The sequence below is a fragment of the Phaethon lepturus genome, unplaced genomic scaffold (assembly GCF_000687285.1).
Source record: "Phaethon lepturus isolate BGI_N335 unplaced genomic scaffold, ASM68728v1 scaffold51642, whole genome shotgun sequence".
In the NCBI taxonomy this organism is placed as follows: Eukaryota; Metazoa; Chordata; class Aves; order Phaethontiformes; family Phaethontidae; genus Phaethon; species Phaethon lepturus.
Window position 1 is genome coordinate 1 of NW_010526556.1, and position 22,656 is coordinate 22,656.

At 42.1% G+C, this 22,656-nt stretch overlaps 1 protein-coding gene across 1 annotated transcript; it reads left to right on the forward strand.

The window, feature by feature from the left end:
• The first annotated feature begins 1,205 nt into the window (after positions 1–1,205).
• COPG2 (coatomer protein complex, subunit gamma 2) lies at positions 1,206–22,263 on the forward strand. The gene is made up of 24 exons (XM_010283082.1): positions 1,206–1,218; positions 1,311–1,363; positions 2,100–2,180; positions 3,025–3,096; positions 4,263–4,342; positions 5,171–5,246; positions 5,679–5,771; positions 7,365–7,451; positions 8,508–8,665; positions 9,393–9,526; positions 10,243–10,310; positions 10,899–11,087; positions 11,963–12,058; positions 12,454–12,697; positions 14,446–14,521; positions 15,646–15,749; positions 16,648–16,773; positions 17,504–17,566; positions 17,690–17,829; positions 18,192–18,363; positions 19,282–19,379; positions 20,079–20,217; positions 20,626–20,724; positions 21,746–22,263. Exons 1-24 carry the CDS (start codon positions 1,206–1,208, stop codon positions 21,874–21,876), a joined length of 2,592 nt encoding a protein of 863 aa, XP_010281384.1. The 3' UTR covers positions 21,877–22,263.
• The last annotated feature ends 393 nt before the right edge of the window (positions 22,264–22,656 follow it).

A 22,656-nucleotide genomic window follows, 5' to 3' on the forward strand; every position in this document is an offset into this window, starting at 1 on the left:
CGGCCGTGAAGGGAGCGATCTTTAAGCTCCTAGCGCGCGCTGTGGTGTGCAGCCGTCGCTGAGGTGATGTGTGGGGGTAACCGCCGCTGAGGAAGGAGGCCCCACCTGCTCTCCGGTGCCCTGGCCTCCCCCAGCCTTCGAGACGATCTGCGGGCTGCAGGGATCCCCTCGGGCCCCCGAGGCCGCGCTTGGAAGGAACCGGTTGCCCGCAGTCCTGCGGGTTGCAGCTGGCGGCCTCTTCCCGCCCCCGCCGTGGTGAGGAGAAGCGGGGCTTGATCGGGGGCCGCTCCTTTGCCCGGTGGCGGGGCGGCAGCCGTCCCCACACGCAGGCTGCATCGTGTCAGGAGCGGTTGTGCTCAGTTACCTGACGGGCGGGATAAAAACCCATCGCATTAGGCGTCGATGTTGTAAATGAAGCCGTCATCTGCACGTTTTCGCTCCACAAAATCGTCTGGAAATTAAGTTCAGGTTGTCTGTAGTAACTGATGTCGTCTTGAATTTTCTGTTGCTGCTGCTCAGAGGTCTTCTGAACCACAAGATGTGCCCAGCTGGGTTGAGTTTCATTCCCAGTTTCCTTTTGCTTGGGATGTGAGAACTGAAGAATGAATGAACTGAAAATAAAAAATTACTGCTAGAGGGAATCAGTAGTAAAGGTTTGGACGGATTTAAGTGTTTGTAACGGTGACTCTGAGAGGTGGTTTCACTGTATATGTGGATTTGAAAGCTGGTCACCTCTGCGTGCTGCTGACAGAGAAGTGTCATCTCAAAAAAATTAATTACTCTCAACGGCTGGATCTGGACTGTTAAAAAGCTGAGAAGTTACAGTATGGAGATAGCTTAGCATTAAGTATTTAGTGATATGCTGTAGCCAGACTGTTTTTGGAGTTTGCTGAGTAGCCCATTTTAGTGGTGCATTGGTCGATATACTTCTATTTTAGATCCTGATCAGCAGGTCTGTCCTGATGCCTTCAGTGCTGAAGGAGCAAAAATAGAGGGACTAAGAAAAAGAAAAGCGTAAATAGATTTATGTAAAGGCAGTATTAAGGCAAATTTACTAGTAAACAACTTTCTTCTTCCTCGCCTTCCAGCTCTGTGGAAAGTGCCCCTCCCTTTTTTTCCCTGTAGCTCTGAATACACTACTTAAGAAAGTGGATTCAAAGCTGTTGATGAGGTACATCAGTTATTCCAAAAATGTCACTGTAGCAATGAAGTGTTTTTGTAAAGTTTAGAGGCTGTTCCTGCATGTTCGGTTCTGGGTTTTTTTGTGAAGAATGCATTTCCTTAACTGAGAGGCCTCTTTTGTTCCTCAGGTAGTGGCTCTAATCCTTTCCAACATTTGGAGAAGAGTGCTGTACTTCAGGAGGTATGAATAATCATCATATAATACCATTTAACTATCTCCCCCCCCAGCCTTCAGGAAGCGTTAATAGCTTAAGCAAGTTTTACAGTGCAACTCTCAGGGAATGTGAACGGCTAAATTCATACATAAATTTAAAATCACAGGGTCTGTAAATTACATCCTCTATGAGGGGTTTATGTGTAGTAATTAGATTATGTGTGGCTTCTGCCTCCAGTGTGGGCATGCGGGATCTCAGGGTGCTCTTTCTGAAGAGGTGGTCTGCCTGTTTTCCTACTCTCATTCAACATACTAGGCAACAGGTTTTCTTGCTTCTCTTCGTGTACTCCAAGAATGATTGCAAGTGATGAGGTGAACATGTGGTTAAATAATGGGGAATTTTGGTGGGTGCAAAGAGCTATAAGTAGGAACTTAATAATTTCAATTTTGTGTTCCTACAGGCTAATGCTAAGTAACTTTTGGGCTACAGAGAGTATGGAAGGTATTGAGTTGTTATGCTTTTATTTTAAAGTATTTTTGCTAGTTCCAGATTGTAAACCGAGTCATTGTCCTTTGTTCAGATTGCCTGTCCAGCGAGCTAAACACGATGAGCTGAATGACAGGAATATGGTCGCTGGGATGAGTTTTTAGAATGAAAAAAGTTATAAGCTACTTGGTTACATATTTATTTACTTTTTATGGTGAAAGAAAAATTATTATTGTTGGGTTACACTGTAATACAGTATTTATGCTGTGTTTGTAGGCACGTATCTTTAATGAGACTCCTATAAATCCACGAAGATGCCTGCACATCCTTACCAAGATCCTTTACTTGCTGAACCAGGTAACTGTTATCATTTTTCCCAGCCAGAATGCATATTCCTGAGGCTAATTTCTGATAATTTTCATTGTGAAATAAGTTTTATACCTCTTCCTGTCAGATTTGGGAGGTAGGTCTAAAGGAGGTCAGAAATGGAGTGTTTATGCTGTAGTGTTATGTTCTCCCCTTCTGACTTTGCCACTAAGGTGAGTAAGATGTGTGTCACTGAAGCTTTTAAGACTTTTTTTCTGAGTGCCAAGTGAGAGCTGCTGGTCAGTCTGTCATCACTGCAGCACTGTGCAATTAGAGAGCCACTTGTGTTTGCCTAGTTAAAGTAGGAATAACTGAGGTGAGGTAAGAACATAGGAAGTGATGAAGTGGAAGGTGTCTTTTTGTTCGGGGAGAAATTGGAAGTGTGATTAAGGAAGGTATCCGCATAGATCGGGTTTCCTCCATGTCAGACTGTATTTAACATAGAGCTATGATCAGTTAGGAGAGACCTATGCTGTTCAGTCTTAACTGGCACCAGTCATCTTTAAGCAGATCCCTTTAAGCAAGGGGATCCTTCTGGTTAACAAGCATGACACAAAACCAACCGCTGACACACTAATGTTGAAAGAGGGAACACAGGCTACTGATCAAACTATTCCACCACTGTGGATGGCATTTATATTGAAACTAAGTAGATAATAGTGGTGTGTACTGACCAAGAAACACAAGGTGAGGGAGGGACCGTTTCTTATGAGAAGAAGTCTAAAAAGAAAAGATTCTTCCTGTGTGAGTAGGTGTTAGAAGTGGGGGTTGAAAGGTGGAGGTGGCTAGATAATGACAGTGGTTTTTTTGCTTGCTGCTTTTATGCTACTTTCAGGGTGAACACTTTGGAACCACTGAAGCCACAGAAGCTTTCTTTGCAATGACCAGATTATTTCAATCAAATGATGTAAGTACCTAGTGTTTACTGCTTGCTGCCTCCCTGGTTTTGTCTGAATTTGCAGTAATTACAAAACAGTTGGATATTGGGAGGTGGGAGGAGGGTGAGGCAAGTACTTCAGAAAACAAGCTCTGCACACAAAGTACTTGCTGAAGGCAATTAATGGTTTAAAAACAAATGACTGAGTAATAACATGGTTACTTCTGCAGGTTGGTTTTGGTGGTAGGGTTTTTTCTGAGTTGAATTACTGTTGTAAGGAATGTGAATAGTGATAGAAAGCCTTAATATACAAATCAGTGTAATTTTATGACTGTTTTTTACACTTGCAAATAATCCCCATCTGCTTAACTCAAAATAGAATTTAAAAGTTGCCTGTAGATCCAATACTGCAGTTCTCTAGACCAACTTACTTTGTTCATGAATCAGCATAGAGTCAAGGGATGAGAATATCCTAAAAATGCTGGATTAAACGTTGGACTTTGCCCAATGTAAAGTCCTTCTCTGATCTCTTTTGCAGAGAGTGTAAGAACTCTGAGGAGTATGCTTTGTGTGTTGGGTCTTGTTAATTTTTGTTAAAAATGAACTGGCACTTCAGGTTTTTAGAGATTTGGCTGAGGAAGGTTGCACATGTAACTGTTCAAAGATGGAGTGAAAATTTTGGAAGTACAGACTGTTTGACACCTTTCTCATATCTGCATTTTAGAAAGTAGGGTTTTTTTGAAAATGTAAATGTCATTTACTTTCAAAGAATTACAGTGTCAGTGCTCTTTGAGTATTTCTGTTTTTCTTTTACAATAACAAATAGATCAGAAGAAGCTGTTTTTAAAGCTTTTAACTGATAATTGTGAGACTTCTGCATACAGACATGATGTATCACTTCCTTCATAATCAACATGTGGGTTTGGTTTTTTTCAGTCTTATTTTACAAGGTACATATTTCTTACTCTTCTGGTTTGTTTGATAACAGGGAGTAAGGCTGTTATCCAGCTATCAAACATGGCTTTACTTGTGTGCTTATAACTTTGTATTAAGCAGGGAAGAGGGTGTTCTATTTAAAGTTTATTTAACTTTTAAAGTTAAATATTGTAACTCTTTATATAACTTTTAAAACTTCTAGAGTGCTTATTCAATAATTGCTGTTAGCTTTAACTGTTTTCTGCAATACATTTTCACAGCAAACCCTTAGAAGAATGTGTTACCTTACTATCAAAGAGATGGCCAATATTTCTGAGGACGTCATCATTGTCACAAGCAGGTAGTAGAACCTACAGAAAACACAGTATCAGAGCTCTGAAACAAGTAGCAGCATCTTAATGTGTTTGTTTTTATCTGCTATCTTTTTCTTATAAAGGATACAGCAAGGGAAAACAAATTGTTCCATGACACAGGGTATGTGTCACCATATGAAATGTTAATTTCTTCCTACTGTGTTCTTAGGCTTTTATAAAAAAGCAAGAGGCTTGCCTACAGTTTATCAGTTGGTTGCTACTTTGTTTTCTTGTTTTGTTTTTTTAAATTATTAGTGCTTGATGGTTTTGTGAAAGCTTAGGCTGTGACTTCTGTTTCAGTTTGCTGTCAGAGCAGTTAGGGAAAAGCAGAGCAAAGATCAGTTCCATCCATCAGCTGAACTACCATTTTTTTTTTGACTACAGAGTAGACATTACAGTTGTTGTGAGAGAAAAAATTGGATCTGTGGCATGTGCTAAGCAATTGTTTTATTTTATATATTTTTAAAAAATCCATTCAGCAGAACTGAACTTCACAATTATCTAACCCAAAATTTCATGTGGTAGAAAGAACACCACCACTAAGAAAGAGAATGGTGGACCTAAATAAACCAGGCCTGTGGCAAAGCAATATTATGGACTATGCATTTTGTAATGTTCTGTATTTCCACAGAATCTGATGTTAATAATTTTCAAATAGCTAATTATTAAGAAGTTGTTTCTAGCCAATACTGGAGCTTAGCAGTTATGTGGTAATAGCTGGAAGAACAGCTAAATGACATGAGGTGAATGTCACAAAAAGACCAAGACATCCAGATATTAAAGAAGTGTTAACAGGGTGTCTTTGATTATTTTAGTTTGACCAAAGACATGACAGGGAAGGAAGATGTATACCGAGGCCCAGCCATCAGAGCGCTCTGCAGGATCACTGATGTAAGTACAAATCGCATCACTGCTGTGGGAGAGATGATGAGTGTGTTTAAAATAGAAAAACTGCTCCCTTGCAAGGTGTATTCTTATAGTAGTAATGGAACTGCTGCTTTAGGGAGGGCTGCTCTGAAGCTCTTTGCAGGTGTGAGGAACTCTGTGGAGCTGTAGCACTGTAAACGTGGAGTTAGAAGGCAGGAGCTTTGGAGCTCTAGTTTCTGATCTGACATTGCTTTGCTGTAGACTTTGATCATGTCAGTGAACTTTCAGCACTGGGCAGCTGATACTCATGTCTCCCTTGCAGAACTACGTGTTTTCAGAGTTAGCTCAAGACTTTTTCTGAGGGCCTTTTGAATATGCTGTGCATATATTTTTGCCTTATACTGCTTTTATGCTCTGCCTCCAGAGTATCAACACTTTTCTTTTTCCCTTTCATAGGGTACAATGTTACAAGCCATTGAGAGATACATGAAGCAAGCCATTGTGGACAAAGTTCCCAGTGTGTCTAGTTCTGCACTGGTGTCTTCCTTAGTAAGTAAAGCAGTAGATTATTGTAAATCTGTGCATTGTGTTGTGGTTGGGAAGGCTAGTCTGCTGCATTTGTAGCTCTGCCTGGCCTTTGTTTTGTTCTTTCTTCATCTCAATTTCCTTTGAGATAACCCTTCTCCATCTCCTCACTGGAAAATAAGCAAAAAATAGTAGCGATGGAGTTTCCTTTGTCTCAAGCAGACTCTGTCTTCTCAAACTCCTTCCTTAGCATTCTCTTGCTTTAGACTACATCAGTCTTTTGTGTGCAAAGTGCTCAGTCATCTCTCTGTGCAGTTAGCATAGAACGCTAATTTCTCTGGGGAGGGCCCTTGTTTGTTTTGAGAAGTCAAGCACACTGAGGACCGTGAAGGTGCTGATCAGTTTGGTGAGAGTAAGTAGAAACAACTTGTGCTGTGGAAGAACTAACACTGATGACTGTGAAAGAGTGTGTGAGTTCTGTAACAGGAACTAAAAGCAGTATGCTCTGTGCTCTGCAAAAAACAAATCCATGAAATTGCTGCCCTGATAAGACTGCAATTCAAGATTATTTTTGCTAATATGTAGTAGGAGGGCTAGATGTGTTTTTCTCTCCCTTGTTTAGGAGAAAAGGCTGGAAAAGATCTTGTTAGGATAATGTTTTTATTAAAGAGGAGAATACAAGTGAAAGCATGGTAGTCTGAGACTGAGATTGAGGAAAAACAGTGGTTTATAAGTGCATAGGATAAAGAGGCTGGCTGCACTCTTAAATCGAGAAGGCAGAGCAGGAAGTAAGAGGTCCAGCTGATGAGGTGGGGTAGAGCCTGTGTTAGGACCCCGAGGGTGCAAACAAAGCTGTATTAATGCTGACAGCTGAAGTCTTCCTACTGGACTAACCACAGGCAGGTGAATTGTCCTAGAATCACTAAGGTTGGAAAGGACCTTCAAGATCATCAAGTCCAACTGTTAACCCAAAGCCACCATGCCCCTAAGCTATGTCCCAAAGCACCACATCCACACGTTTTTTGAATACTTCCAGAGATGGTGACTCCACCACCTCCCTGGGCAGCCTGTTCCAATGCTTGACCACTCTCTCAGTGAAGAAATTTTTCCTAATATCCAATCTAAACCTCCCCTGGTGCAACTTGAGGCCATTTCCTCTCGTCCTATCGCTGGTTACTTGGGAGAAGAGACCAACCCCCACCTCACCACAACCCCCTTTCAGGTAGTTGTAGAGAGTGATGAGGGCTCCCCTCAGCCTCCTCTTCTCCAGACTGAACACCCCCAGTTCCTTCAGCCGTTCCTCATCAGACTTGTGCTCCAGACCCCTCACCAGCTTTGTTGGGCATGCTGCAGCACCTCAGCATCCTTCTTGTAGTATCGTCTTTTTGTCTTGTTTGAACATACACAAAAACTCACGGAGTTACTTTTCTCTTTGTGAAACAAGCACATCCATACAAACTATGTATTTGGGAGTTACTCTTTGTTACCTGTAGTATGCAGCAAAGCCCTAGATTGCCTCAAAGTCTTTAAATTTAAAAACTGAAAACAGGGCTTATGGTACTTCACTGTGCTTCTAATGTTAGTTTGTCTGCAGTCTCAATTTGTGGCTTCTTCCAGCATATGATGAAGATCAGTTATGATGTAGTCAAACGGTGGATCAACGAAGCTCAAGAAGCAGCTTCTAGTGACAACATCATGGTGCAGGTATGTTTGAGGGTGGTTGTCGCAGGAAACTGTAAACACACTACAGAGTTTTAATGGTATTCTGTGAGTTCGTAAAATAACTTTAGAAAAAGTAACTGGTTTTCCTTTTGCCCTTATTCTTTCAAAAACAAGAATTGTGACTTGAGGGAAACAACTTGACTATCACAAGTTTCTCCATGATCCCAGTGAAAGATTCTTAATTGAGCTGGCTCTTTAGTGCAGTCCTCTGCCCTTTCCCTGCTAACCTTCTGATAGCTGGGATGCTGCTGACTGTTTCCCAGTAGTTGTTGCAGAAGAGCTTTGAATCTGAATTTTCAAAAACCTTAAGAAATTATCTCACTGACTCCCAGAACACCAACAGCTTTTGTCTTGGCCTTTGGAAAATTTGCCAGTTGCTACAGGACCACAGAGATTAGCCCAAATATCAGTAAGATGCCCATATTAGCAAAATCTTTGCATAAATATTCCAAACAACTGTGGAAATGAAAGTATTCTCTATGTTCAGTCAGTGTTACAGACTAATGGTCAGAAACAAGTCTCTAAAATGAGCTTTGTTCTTGCGCAGTTAGCAGCTTCATTAAGCCTTACTGTGAATCAGTATTGTGGCAAAAAAACCTAAACCAACTTGACAAGCAACTAGAAGTGTTCCTTTGTATTTTCACCGTAAATGCCTCGAAGATTTTTGTAAGGTCAGCTGTCATTTAAAGGCCTTGGGATATCCTGGATATTGAGTGTACTAGAAATGCAAGTGTTATTGTGCAACATAATTTAGTAAGCTGAAGGCTTTGAAGTTCTGACATTTAATGGGGAGAAAAGGGAGTAAACTAACTTCATATTTCTGAAGATCAAAAGAGCCATGTTGAGGCTGTCTTATGGTGGACAGGAAGGGGAAGGAAATACTGCAGATCTTTGTAACTTGTCAGGAAACTCCAATCATTTGAGCTTAGAAGGTATTTCTGCTAGGAAATTATTAGCCCTCTTTTCTGTCTTACAGTCTGACTTTTCCAACTGCATTGTGTATTCAATACCTGCACACCTCTGTTTCTGATTTCCTAGTATCATGCTTTGGGGCTACTCTATCACCTTAGAAAAAATGATCGCCTTGCAGTTTCGAAGATGCTGAATAAGTTCACTAAATCTGGACTGAAATCCCAGTTTGCGTACTGCATGCTGATCCGAATTGCAAGCAAGCTCTTGAAGGAATCTGAAGAGGGGTGAGTAAGAGGCAGTATGTGAATTACAAAACTAATTATAGTTTGAGGTAGACAGTAGCTAGGAAATTCACATATTTTTAAAGTTTGTGGAAATCTACACGCAGACAGAGAGAACTGTAGTGTTAAAAATAAATGGATAGAAGCAGAATGCTAGACTGAACTGAGTGTGAGTATTTGTGGCAGTTGTGTGGTGGGGTTTGATTTTTTTTTTTTTTTTTAATTTTGGCACCACACCACCAAAACTCAGCGGAGAGCAGGATTAAAATTGCAGAATACTCTCCAAGAGGTGGAATGTTTTGTACTTTGTCTAGTTAGATGCATTTCAAATGCAATAAGGATCTGCTTATATTATGGGGATATAAATAGAAGGATCTCTCTTATTCTGATCTCGCACTAGCAGAGGAGAGTAGAGTCACCTAAGAAGTTCACCTCCTAATGAAATTCTTCTATCAGTGGAAATTTCTGTTAGTGGTGTGTGATATGTGATTAACAGTGAAATATTTATTTCTAGAACGCAGCATTTCTAGCTTGAAGATGATAATGTGAAGACAACTAGAGTAACAGTAAATAGGAAGTTTAGAGCTCAAGTATGAGTGGAGCAATCTGGCGGTGTAGGAAACATGAAAGCCAGCGCGTTCGCTGTGCTTTCTGTCAAGTTCTCAGAAATGCAGGCTAAGCGGTTTGTAAGTAATTCAGCATTATACTGTGAAATGTCTTCTGTGTGTAGGCATGAAAGTCCACTGTTTGACTTCATTGAGAGCTGTCTGCGGAATAAGCATGAAATGGTTATTTACGAAGCTGCTTCTGCAATCATCCATCTCCCAAACTGCACAGCCAGGGAGCTGGCACCGGCTGTTTCAGGTTGGTCATAGTCCTGTGTACTGCAGATGCAGCTGGAAGAAAGGGTGGTAAAGCATGTCAGAGAGAGCACAGAGTAACTAAAATACTGGACTCAGAACCTGAATTTTCTTACCGTCCCCAAGTTAGAGGGCTTTTGGATAAGAAGCGGCTCAGTTCCTTTTTCCCATTTCATCCAAAGCTCTAGAGAATGGGCAGTAGTGGTGGCACCGGGTGATACTTTCCTCTTTCCAGCTGCAGGAAGTTGGGGTGGGAGGGAAAGTAGAGGAGAACTTGATAGCACAGATGTGCCACAGATGACTACACAAACCACCTATTATTGATACAAGCTGAAAAACAGGAGGCTTTTTTTCAACTTGCTTGTGAAGCTGGTGCTAAATTGTGAATAGAGCTGCAAGAATGCTTAGCAGCACGTAGTTTGATGGGGATACATTAGACATTCCTCTCTCTTCCCTTTCCTTGAAAGAGACTGTATCTGGCTTTCTGCTGTGGTGCATTCTGACTAAACTATTTGCACCTCTCAGTATCAAAGTGCTGGCACAAGGCAATTTCCCTTTCCTCATTTTGTGTGGTCATGAGGGGTCTCACCTTCTGCTCCCCAGACATTACAGGTGCCTAGAGTTGCAATAACTTGGAGCTGGTTTTTGTTAAACAGTCTCTACTCTGTAGCATTTTGTTGCAAGTTATTTCTCTTGATTATTTTTTCTTTTTATTTTCAGTGCTGCAGCTTTTCTGTAGTTCTCCCAAACCTGTCTTGAGATATGCAGCTGTACGGACCCTTAATAAAGTGAGTGCTTCCAAAACCTTCTAAACAAACATAAATCTCTGAGCACCAGAGGAAGACAGACTTCAGTGCTTAATGGTGTGTTACCTAAAGTAGACGACTGCTCTTGTGATTACTGTATTTGGAAATATTCTGTGCTGGAGAATTGGCTTTTCCATGCCAAATCTCCTGATGTGACAGAAATTTTTCCTGCACTCAAGCTATGTTTGTTCATTTCTGGACCACAGAGCTATAACAAGCTGTAGTTTGATAACTTGTGAGCTCTCAGCTGTAAGGAAGCAGAGTCTCAGATATTTAATACTACAAAAAATGTGACTAGGATGTGTGTGAAGGAAATAACATTCTGATTTCAAAGCTGCATGCTGCAACAGAAGCAGTTTGTGTTCTGTGCTGTCAAATCCATGCTGACACAAAAGAACCTGAGCTTTGATTGCATCCTGCCAGCAGTCATATGATGCAGGTTTAGTTGCAATCCTTGTGGAACAACGCAGTGCTTGAAAAAAATACGGGGTTTAATCCTTGCCCCATCAAAAGCTTTGAACTGTAGGATGCTTTTGCCCCCATATAATTTTGGAATCACTTCCTTCACAGGTGGCCATGAAGCATCCATCTGCAGTCACTGCCTGCAACCTGGACCTGGAAAACCTCATCACTGACTCCAACCGCAGTATCGCTACCCTCGCCATCACCACCCTGCTGAAGACGGGGAGTGAGAGCAGTGTAGACAGGCTTATGAAACAGATCTCTTCCTTCGTGTCAGAAATATCAGATGAGTTTAAGGTGTGGCATTGGAGGCCTCTGCTCTTTCCAGCTGCAGGTTTTTCTCCCATTCTTGTTTTTATGAAGCTTTTCCCATTTGTTAATCCTTCAGTGACTTAGTCTGATAGAGCAAAGCCAGCTTGAAATTCAGAAGGTGTAGTCCTCTGCTTTCCAGCTTAAATATACTGTGTTATTTCCTCCCACCACTTCAAGAAAGTATGAATGTCATTTGGATTCCTGGCTCCTGTGCAGTATCTTGCAAAATGTTGTACTGCCTTCTGGTTGCCTCTTTGGAGAGGAAGAGGGATTTTAACTGTTCTGATTAAGTCTATGTCACTTCAGTCTGATACAGAGCTAGGAAATAGTGTGAACTGTAAATTTCTACCTAATTTGTCAAGTTTAGTCAGCATGAACTCAGGTATAACTTGGTTAAAGATGGTAGTTCACTTGTACCCATCCATTTTACACCATGGAGTGGCCTTGAGGTGCATAGCATGTCTCTACAAAGTCAATGTTGACTGGTGTACAGTGGTCTTAAGTTCTTGTTTTTATAAGAAAAGGAAATAAGTATTAGATAAATTTAGAATTGCAAAGAGCCTTAATGACAAAATTTAACTAGTTAAGCTAGAATTAGGTCAAGATCATCACTGGGCAGAGGAAGTGAGGGGAATTAATGTAGTCCATCCTAAATTACAGTCCCTCTAGCAGAACCAGGTCTTGTAGCATGCTAGCACAAGGTTGTTAACACACTTATGCTGAGAGTCTACCACCTCATTTTTATCCTTCTTGTACATGAATTTAATCTGTCAAGGTGACAACTTGAGATAGTGAAAAGTCTGTATTCTTCATAGAAAAATAAATGCACGTGGCTAACATTCTTCTCTGTTGTTTTGCAGGTAGTGGTAGTACAGGCTATCAGTGCTTTGTGCCAGAAATACCCTCGGAAACACAGCGTCATGATGACCTTCCTCTCCAATATGCTCAGGGATGATGTATGTTCAAAACTTTCTTTGTGTAGTTATTGACAGGTAGCTCCGATAGACGGTATGAAAGGTCTCTTCTGTTTTATGTCAGTGGGTACACAGCAATGATGGGGCCTGAATGATTACCGAGACCTTGTTTATCTTGTGGGTCAGACCTGTCTGAAATGTGCTTATGAATTGGAGCTGGTACATCAAAACCTAATCTGAAGAGATGTTCAGATGATGTGTCTTTATGGTCAGGGGGGGACTGGGGAGACCCTGTTAGGTCATCCAGCATGCCTCCTCTTTTCTCTTTATGTAGAAATGCTTGTTTCTCTCAATGGAGAGGTGTAATTGAAGCGTGAGAATTCAGTGTGGTCTGAGCTCTGCCTGCCAGGTCAGTGCCCTTGATTTCCCTTTCCCAGGGTGGCTTTGAGTACAAGCGAGCCATTGTGGACTGTATAATCAGCATCATTGAAGAGAATCCTGAGAGTAAGGAATCAGGCTTGGCTCACCTCTGCGAGTTCATTGAAGACTGCGAACATACTGTCCTGGCCACAAAGATCCTGCACCTGCTGGGGAAAGAGGGGCCGAGGACTCCATCCCCGTCCAAGTACATCCGCTTCATATTCAACAGGGTGGTGCTGGAGAACGAGGCTGTGAGGGCTGGTGAGTTCAGCTCAAATGCTTGACTGTGGTATGTCTGAGCTCTGCTAGAAATCTCAGGGCTGAAACTAGGTTTTGGGGGTGGGAGGCAGTGGTCACTCCACAGGCACTGTGAAGAGCTGGCTCTTACATGCATCAGCTGTGAAGGTGATTTGGTCCTGCAGTGCGTTTAAACCTCTCATATCATTTTAGTGTCAGCACTTGGTCCTCCTGCTTTGCAGAACATAAGCAATATATTAGCTTCTAGTCCTTTCTTTAAATGTCTCCCAAAAGTCAAGAGAGAATACATGAGGAGGGGATGCTGCTACTTCCCTAAGCCGCATAATTGTTTGCTATAGACTGTCATCTTTTTCTACAGAAATCTCCTTTCCACAAGATCAGAATTCCTCCTTGGATGCGTGTTGCAGACTGATACTGCCTTCCTGCAGAGTCTTTACAACAAACCCTTTAGTGTTCAGCCTTTTTTCACACTTGGGACTTTGCACTGCAGGGATATCAGCATCAGCTTGATCTCCTGCATGTTAGGAGAGGAAGTAGTACTGGACGGGAGGAAGCAAAATGAGTTTGCAAATACAGTGTGGTCCAGACTACATTTGATATTTGGTGACAGCTCCTTTGGTCATAGTTTCCTAATTCTGATGTAGACCGTATGAGAAGCATCCCTCAGAGAGCATACTCTCTAGAAACTTCATTGTTGTAAAAATACAAATTCTTTTTTAACCACCAAGGCCATAAAGCTTGTACATCCTTAGAGCTTTCTCTTCTTTCTATATGTGGAATTTCTTCAAGCTGATGCTGAGCTGAAATTAGATTAGTTTGGACAGGCAGCTCTAAGTGGTTGTTGAGGGGTTTCAACAACCAACATCCAAGGACTTCACACTCCTTGTGAAGTCATTGGATGCAGTTTGGCCCTGGTTATCACTGGATGTCACCCCTGTGTGTGAAAAAGAGATTTATCTGAGGGTGGGAGCTACAGCTAAAGGCAGAGCTGGAATGAGCCATGGAGCTTGAACTAACCTTACAGTTAGAGAGTTCTCTCAGAACAGAATTGCCGGTCTGTTAAGCTCATCTTGTTCTGTTATTCCCTGACACAAAACTCTCTGGACCTGTTGGAGCGGGTCCAGACAGGGACCACGAAAATGATCTGAAAGCTGGAACAGCTCTGCTGTAAGGACAGGCTGAGAGAGTTGGGAGTGTTCAGCCTGGAGAAGAGAAGGCTCTGGGGACACCTTACTGCAGCTGCCAGGGCTGAAAGGGGGCTTGGAAGAAAGATGGGGACTTTTTAGCAGGACCTGTAGCGATAGGACAAGGGGTAATGGTTTTAAACCGAAAGAGAGTAGATTAGACTAGATCTAAGGAAAACATTTTTGATAATGAGGGTGGTGAAACCCTGTCCCAGGTTGCCCAGAGAGGTGGTCGATGCCCCATCCCTGGGAGCATCCCAGGTCAGGTTGAATGGGGCTCTGAGCAACCTGCTCTAGTTGAAGATGTTCCTGCTTACTGCAGGGGGATTGGACTAGATGGCCTTGAAAGGTCCCTTCCGACCCAAACTATTCCATGATTCCCTTTTGAAAATAGGGAAACAGTTTAATCTTTCCATAACACTAAAAGTTTTATGGTGTGGAAGTGAAAACCTGTGTAAATTGGAACCTCAGGACAACAGTATGCACAGTGCTTGGAATCATGACTGCGAGAATGTGTCTGCGTATAGCTTGAGTACACATCTGACATCTCCCTGTTTTCTTCTCTAGCCGCTGTAAGTGCACTAGCAAAGTTTGGTGCCCAGAATGAGAATCTTCTTCCGAGTATCTTGGTGCTTTTGCAGAGGTGAGTGGGTATGGCTGTGCATGTGCTGAGCTTGTTGGTGATGCTGGGTAGTCTGGCTCCACAGAGAAACAAGATCAGACCAGGTCAGAACTTGCACCAGGGTTGTCACAACATACCGGCAGAGGAGTTGGGAGATGGCTGTCCTCCACCCTTCCTTCCTAGCTGGAGGCAGCACAGCACTGCTGGAGATAAGCAAATGAAAGATGTGTGATTAGTAAGGAAAACATCTGATAGTAATCTGGTCTGAGAACCTTCCTCAGTGGGTAATAAATCTGCAGTGGTTTAGTGTATGTGTACCTTTTTTCGTCCCTTGAAGCAAGAAAGTGTATTTCCATGTTACTCCTAAATAACTTTCATATATGGCTGAGTAGTGGTCTCGGGAGTTCCCATTTCACAGGTTTGTGTCTCTTAAGACCACTCAGCCTTTTTAAATTGTCTGTACCATAAAGGTCATGTTCTTTATTTGTATAGCACTATAGTGTAAACCCATGCCATGACTGGCTTCTGTGGTGTGAGGGATAATTCAAATTATGAAGTGCTTCAGGCAGAAGGCAACCTCAGTGGAGGTGCAAGTGAATTACAACTGCAAGAAGTGACTTGAGCAATGTGGGGAGGGAAGGAAGTTGCCAGGAGAGAATCTCTCTTTATTTACCACTTGCTATAATTGAAAATGCTAGGTGAATACTTGAGCACACAACCATTTTCTCAGTCTGAAATAGAAAGCACCTTTAACATGTTTATTTTTGTAATCTATCTATTTTTTTGGTTTTGTTCTATTGTGAAAGAATGCTGTTTAAAAAAAAAGTGCAACCACATGGTGCTCATCAGAATTATTAGCCATAAAATGCAGGTGTGTATTTTATAATCTAGCAAGTGTGCATGGTGTTAACAATTCACATACATGTCTCCTTTAATCTTAGTTTTCTGATACGACACTTGCATATAAAATTCACTTTAAACTTCAACTCCTATGTTGTATGAACATTTTTTTTGCATAATTTGAAAATCTCTTGAGGGAACTCAGACTGTCATTGCAGTATTGGGTCGAAGCTGGTCAGTGCCATTTTTAGCTCAGCTCTCACAATGTCCTGAGCTGACTGCTGTCCTCTTGTTCCCCAAAACAGGTGCATGATGGACAGCGATGACGAAGTTCGGGACAGAGCAACATTCTACTTGAATGTACTGCAACAGAGGCAGATAGCACTGAATGCTGCCTATATTTTTAATGGTCAGTGATGGAAAGGAAAGAAGTCTGAGCTGTTATTTCACAATTTCACATTCTGTATTATGGGTGGGCTTTGTTGCTGTGAGGGTAGTTCTCTGTAATGTAACTTGGATCAGAATAACTCAAAAGGATAGAACTGCGTGTTTTTTCAGGCCCTAATGCTTTCCTGTGAAGTACTTGTGATAACTGACAATGGCAGATTTAACAAAATAAGGGAAGGATTGTCTAGGAAATGGAGTAATATGGGTTGGGCTTTTTTCATCATTGCCTCTTCCTTTACGTTGGGACAATTTTCTTAACCTCTATCTTCTCCACCACAAAATGAGGATGACGCATCTTTTTGCCAGGGTTGGTTATAAAAATGTTTTATGGTCTGTACTTGAAAGCTCATGCAAGCAGAGTACTTAACATTTAAGACTATTGCAAGATTACTTTTCTTGCATGAACTGTTTAGACTGCAGTATTCTCTGGAATGGCAACTTTCTGTATCATATTCAGAGCAGGTTTTTTTAATTCTGTGCAGTATCTTGAAGTACTTGGTGTATGTTTTGTGTTTACTGTGAAGTGAAATGCTTTTGCCAGCTTTTTATTAGCCAAAGTCCAAACCGTCTCTATGTAGCTGTAAACCCTAGATTCTTCACAAGAATTTTTCTCTGCAGCCTGAGGCAATGGACAGGCTACAGAGAAGAGCTCTTTAAATAATCTTCCTTGTTTACATCTCAAGAGGGAGGTAACTGAGACACAGGTAAGCTTTTCAGACTGGCATCTTGTTGCTTTTGGTGCAGTGGGCAATCCAAAACTCAGGCTGTTCATTTGTGAGCCCTGTATCATAGTGCCTATAGGCCTCTGACAATTCCTGCTATTAAAACTGAATTTTTCTGCCTGTGCTTCTACTTTGCAGGGTTGACCGTCTCGGTTCCTGGGATGGAGAAGGCGCTGCACCAATATACACTGGAGCCTTCTGACAAACCTTTTGATATGAAAACAGTTCCACTGGCTACTGCATCAATCTTTGAACAGAAAGCAGGTAACACTTGGGTTTCATTTAAATAGGCTGTAGGCAAGGCTATAAGCATTCAGGTTGCTGTAATGATACTTGATGTCTGTAAACTGGCTGCTGCCCTAGTAGGGTCAAGCCAAGACCAGAGGTGGCTCAGCTGAATGCCATGCAGGTTATAGTGTCACTGGCTTTGCAGAATCAAGCCTGTCTGATCTTTACAGATAAAGGAGGACGGCACCTCTTCCAAAGGAGTATGGTTTGGCAAGAATGTCATTATTCATTCTGCTAATCTTGTCATCAGAGAGGAGTTTGTATGTAATTAGAATTTATTAGTTCATAGATGTTTGAAAAAAGTCCCTTCCAGAAGTGCTTAGTCACTTCACTGGCTTTCTTCCATGTTCTTGCACAATTCTTGCATTTTGGCTTTGCACAATCTTTTAAGAAAAGGTTTGGGGATTTTTTGATTTGATTTTTTTGGGTTTTTTTGGCCTTTCTCCTCCTTCTTCCAGCTTTTTAGCTGGCTATCCTGGACTAAAGTGTGGTTTCTTCATCATTACTCAAACATCTCTCCTCTCTTTACAATCCAGTATTGCCTCAGGGAAGAGATATTTCAGTGTGTGTGTGAGAAACCAGCAATGGTTTGCAGCAGAATATGTGAAACACTACAGGTTAAGGAATTTCTCCTGGAAGTATAATGGCATTCAAAACTCCTGCATGGTGTAGCTCATGGCACAATATCTTTGCTTTTTTTCTTCAGAGATTGCCCTAGTGACCAGCAAGCCTGAGAAAGTTGCTCCTTCACGTCAGGATATATTTCAAGGTATGAGAGAAGATCAGTGGGTCTCCAGGGCTTGAGGTGTTGGGAGGATCAGCACAGGTCAGGCAGGAGCAATGAACGAGACTGTCACCAGGTGTCTTTCATCTTCATTCCCTTTCTGCACAGAACAACTGGCAGCCATTCCAGAGTTTAAGAGCTTGGGTCCGTTATTCAAGTCTTCAGAACCAGTGCAGCTCACGGAAGCAGAAACGGAGTATTTTATTCGTTGTATTAAACACGTGTTCACAAATCACATTGTTTTCCAGGTAAGAGAAGTTACATGCTTTTGCCAGGGTGCAGTAGGAGTTGGCCCATAATGATGCCTGGTGTAGCATAAACAGTGTTGTTGCTGTGCCCTGGAGAGGACAGCTTCTCTCTTAAGGGAGTTGCAAGGCAGAGTTAAGAGGGTCTGTGCTGCTTGCCTCAACGATCAAAAAAGGCTGTGGGTTATGATGCCATCTGTTAAAGAATTGTAGTAAATTGGAGAGAAAAGCTGTTTAGCGAGAACGGCAGGCTTGATCAAAGATGCAGGATGTCTGCTGTATGCTGTGGAGCTGATTTGGGGAAAAATTCTTGATTAGAAATGTTTCTTCTATGTTCAAGTCCTTTTCAAATTATTTTTCTGCAGTTTGATTGCACAAACACGTTAAATGATCAGCTATTAGAGAGAGTCACTGTGCAGATGGAGCCATCGGACGCTTACGATGTCATCTGTTGCATCCCAGCGCCCAGCCTGGCTTACAACCAGCCAGGCATGTGTTACACCCTTGTTCAGATTCCTCAGGATGATCCCACTGCAGGTATCTACTGGAAGGGAGTAGTTCTGCATGACAAATCCCTCCAAAGAGGTTTTTGGAGAGCACAAAATAAAATGTTCAGGGTGTAGGATCTGGTGTGTGCATACTGAGATTCTAGCACTATTTCTTTCTCAAGTCACATGTGCTGGTTTTTTATGTAGAACCTGTGTTGTGCAAAATAGTATATACGCTTTTTACAAAATAGTATTCGCACTTCTTAAATAATCAGTGGTATTGGATGATTAAAAATGGGATGTTAAAGAGGACTGGAGAGCATGCAGGTAATAGAGCAAACTGAATTTACTACCTTGAATCAATGAAAGGAGCACATTTGAAAACATGGATGTTTGTTGATAGTATTCAAGAACAGAGTCAGTAAAAGGAAAATGCAAATAGAAAAAACAGTAGCTTGGGCCTCTACATATATGACTAAGGCAACTTTTCGTCTCTCTAGAGAATTAGAAACAACTATGAAATGTAGGAATGAGAGATTTTCTTGGGCATAAAACTTCCCTTTCTTACTTCTGTTATTCACACTTAAAAGAAACTCCACTGGATTTGCAGTTAGTTTAACATGACTCAGCTCATCAACAGGGTGGTTTTCTTGGTTGTTGTTTTAATACCAGGGAAGATTAGAACTAGTCTGAATTGCCTGAACTGTGGTTTTGGATCATAAACTCTTGCAGAGTGTCTCCTGGTGCCTGTGGCCCTGGCATACTCCTCTTCTGAGATCCTCCTTTGGCCTTCATCTTAAAGTCGGGGGGAAATTGATGAAGTTGAAAAGTGCTCTGACCATGGCCGTGTCTGTATCTTCTGAGGCAAAGCTAATGCACATTCTTTCTGGTCTCTCTTTGGGAAGTGAGGGCTCAAGCAGAGGAAACTGCAGCACTAAACTATACAGGCTTTTTCTCTCCTCCCCAGTTGCTTGTACTTTCAGTTGCACAATGAAGTTCACTGTTCGAGACTGTGACCCAAACACAGGCGTGCCAGAAGAAGATGGCTATGATGATGAATATGTGGTAAGTTCAGGACTTGTTTTTTGGTTTTTTTCCTTGTTACTAATTCTGAATACATGTGGCCATTGGGCTGACAGTTTCCTTTCAGATCTGAAGCCAGTAGGGGAGAAGGCCTGCCTGAAAAGCCATTTGCAAAATATGTCAGCTTGTAATTTTAGATGCTTCCCCAAAACCTTGCTTCTGCCAATAGTTTAAATTTAGTGCCCTGTGGGGACATATAGGAAGAAAGGAATAACTTCCACTGTCTTTTTTCAGAACTGTGGCCCAATCTCTTTTTCCACCCCAAGTACTTGCACTTCTCTTTATTGTGTTCATGTTATCAATTCTTGAAATTAAAGTCAAATCTCAGGAAAGTGCCTGTCTTTTGGGCTTGGAGGAAGTAAAAGCTCCTTCTGGATTCTGAGAAAGCCTCTCTCCTCAGATGCCCAGTAAGAGCTAGAATGGGCTTTGACTCTGAAAGTGGTTGGCCCATTTTCAGCTCCCCTTTAGTGTCACAGATGTTTTTGTGCAAATCTTTTTAAGCTTTACAGATGACCACCATAAGGGATCACTGTTATTACGTGCTTTTCTTGAAATTAAAGCCAGGCATGCCAAAGTTGTCTTGGCAAAATGCTGCTGTCTCTCTTTGTCTGTCTTTCCCTTTCTAAGATTAGGATCATTTCTGTAACTGGCAGCTGAAAATCTCCCTTGCTTTTCTGTCAGTTGGAAGATTTGGAGGTGACTGTGTCCGATCACATTCAGAAGGTTTTAAAGCCTAACTTTGCAGCTGCTTGGGAAGAAGTGGGAGATGACTTTGAGAAAGAAGAAACCTTTGCACTTAGTTCAATTAAAACCCTTGACGGTGAGATAATCTCTCCTCTTTTATTGGTGGCCCACATAGTAATCCTGGTAAATCTGCCGTGCTGGGGATATATTTAGTGTGGTAGGAGGAGAATTTGGTGCCTTCCAATGTGATGTTACTTCTCAACAGCAAGGCTTTGTGTTGCAATGTTGGGATTATAGTGAGTGGAAGTTTGGCAGTGCTCTCTTGCTTGGGGCTGGTTGAAGGGAGGGGTGCATTCCTAGGCTGTTAAGACAGCAGAAGGGACATGGCAAGGTAGGTGTGTTGGTGGGGCTGCAACCAAGATAATGAATGGAAATGGTTAAGCCACATGGGTGCTCAGAGAATGTTCTTTAATTGCAAACTAGTTCTCACAGAAAGCTTGGCACCAACCTGGGGGTAATTTTCTTCTTCAATCTCTGAATGCAGAAGCTGTCAATAACATCATCAAGTTCTTGGGCATGCAGCCCTGTGAGAGATCAGATAAAGTGCCAGAGAACAAAAATTCTCACACGCTCTGCTTAGCTGGTAAGTATTCATGCTGTTGAACTTGATGTTTCCATGTCCCCACTGATTTTTACTAAATGAAGGGAAATTGGTTAGGAGATTCTGCTCTTATTTCGAGAGCTTTTTTTTTTCTCTGTAGGAAGCTGAAGTGAACCAGCCAGTTGAATGCAGCTGGTGCTAACTTGGAGCCCGCTGTGGCGGGTGTACTCAGGGTAGGCCCTGTGTCTCTTGGAATGGAGGTACTCTACCTATGGCATTGGTAGTGAATCCTTTGAATGAAGAACTTCCAGAGCAGACACCTAACAATTCCTTGCCTGTTATCTCAGAGGGGGTTCCTAGGACCATTGTGTTTTCAAGTTCCTGTCACTAAAGACACATCCTGAATTGGCCTGCACTACCCACATCTTCCTGTTTGGTGACTGTGGTCCAAGCTTACAGTTTTGTGCAATCAGTGGAGGTGAAGCACTCTACAAAACTTTGTTACGGTTATTAAAACAAAAATGCAACGAACATGACAGAAGGGTCAGATCTCAATTTATTTCAGGGGCAGAATTGGTAACTCCAGGTCTGTCTCCGTAGTGATGTTGAAGTGGGACTGAAGATGGCTCATCCTACAGTCTGAATTGCCTCCAGGAGCGCCACTTCCAAGCCCTCCAGTAGAAGCATAGGAGGACTATTCCTCCCTTAACTGAGCCAATTGACTCTGCCTTCATGGCAGAATTACAGTATGTGTTGCCTTCTCAAACCAGAAGTGAGCTTCAGCTACCTACTTTCTGGTTTCTACCTATTTAAATCACCCTAGCCCTCCAGCAGCACTTGTTGACTGTGTTTAATTCGGACAGTGTCTGTAACCTTCAGTCTTGGCCTAGAGAGCTTAGGGGATTTGGGGGTTTTGGGTTTTTTTTTTTGTCATTTCCCCCCTTTCTGCATCTGGCCGTAGACTGAATCAGTCTTGCACTCACCAAGTTGTTGGCCTCCTGGGTTAGGACTACGTCACTGAGCCTGTCTTGCAGTAATCTCTGAAACATTGCTTTGTCCCTAGGTGTATACAGAGGCAGCTGTGATGTGCTGGTAAGGTCCAGGCTTGCGCTAGGAGATGGCGTGACCATGCAGGTGACGGTTAGGAGCAAGGAAGAAACACCTGTAGATGTCATTCTGGCTTCTGTAGGCTGACTGTTACAGCACATCGACTGTGGTGGAAACCTCCTTTGCAAGCACCGGTTGCGTATTTACTGGATATCAAGCAGCCTGTCTGTCCTTCTGCATGTAGTTTTTATTCCTCAATTTGGTAAATATTTTCTATGATGTTACAGTAGTGGCAATAGCGGCTGGCTGGTACTAAGCCTCTCCTGTGTCCCCTTGTTGTCACTTACACATTCCTGTCTAATTTATTGCATCTCTGGCCACTTGCAGTAGAGCGGGGAAGATAAAATGCGGGTGGTAAAAAAAATGGAATCAGACTTTCGTCAAAACTGATTTTTATTAACAGAAAATAAACACTGGTCCAAGTGGTGGAATTCATATGAATTACTGTTAATAAAATAGAAATTTCTTGTTCTAACTCTGTCTGCTTCAGTACAGAAAAAGTAGCCCATAATGGCTGTTTACTCAGCTGAAGCCCCTTATTTTCCTAAAGGGATGCTGTTAAATTTCAAACATAAGCAGTTAAAAACCACGCAAAACCTGCAGAGCCTGCCAACCCGTCAATTTACAATTTCTTGATGATTGTCTCCTCTGTTCCACACAGAAAAATCATTGTACAGAGAGAGATTAATCTTCACCTATCAAGGCATATTCAATTCTGAGCCTTATGTCAGATAATGTTGAACAGTGCAGCCTTTTCTGGGGCTCAAAGATGTGAAACCTGTATCAAAAGCTGGGAAGAGAGGGGGAAGGAACATCCTTGTGGTGACTTTCTTGTGAGGGAAGTTCTGCATCTCTGCTGAAGTGGTG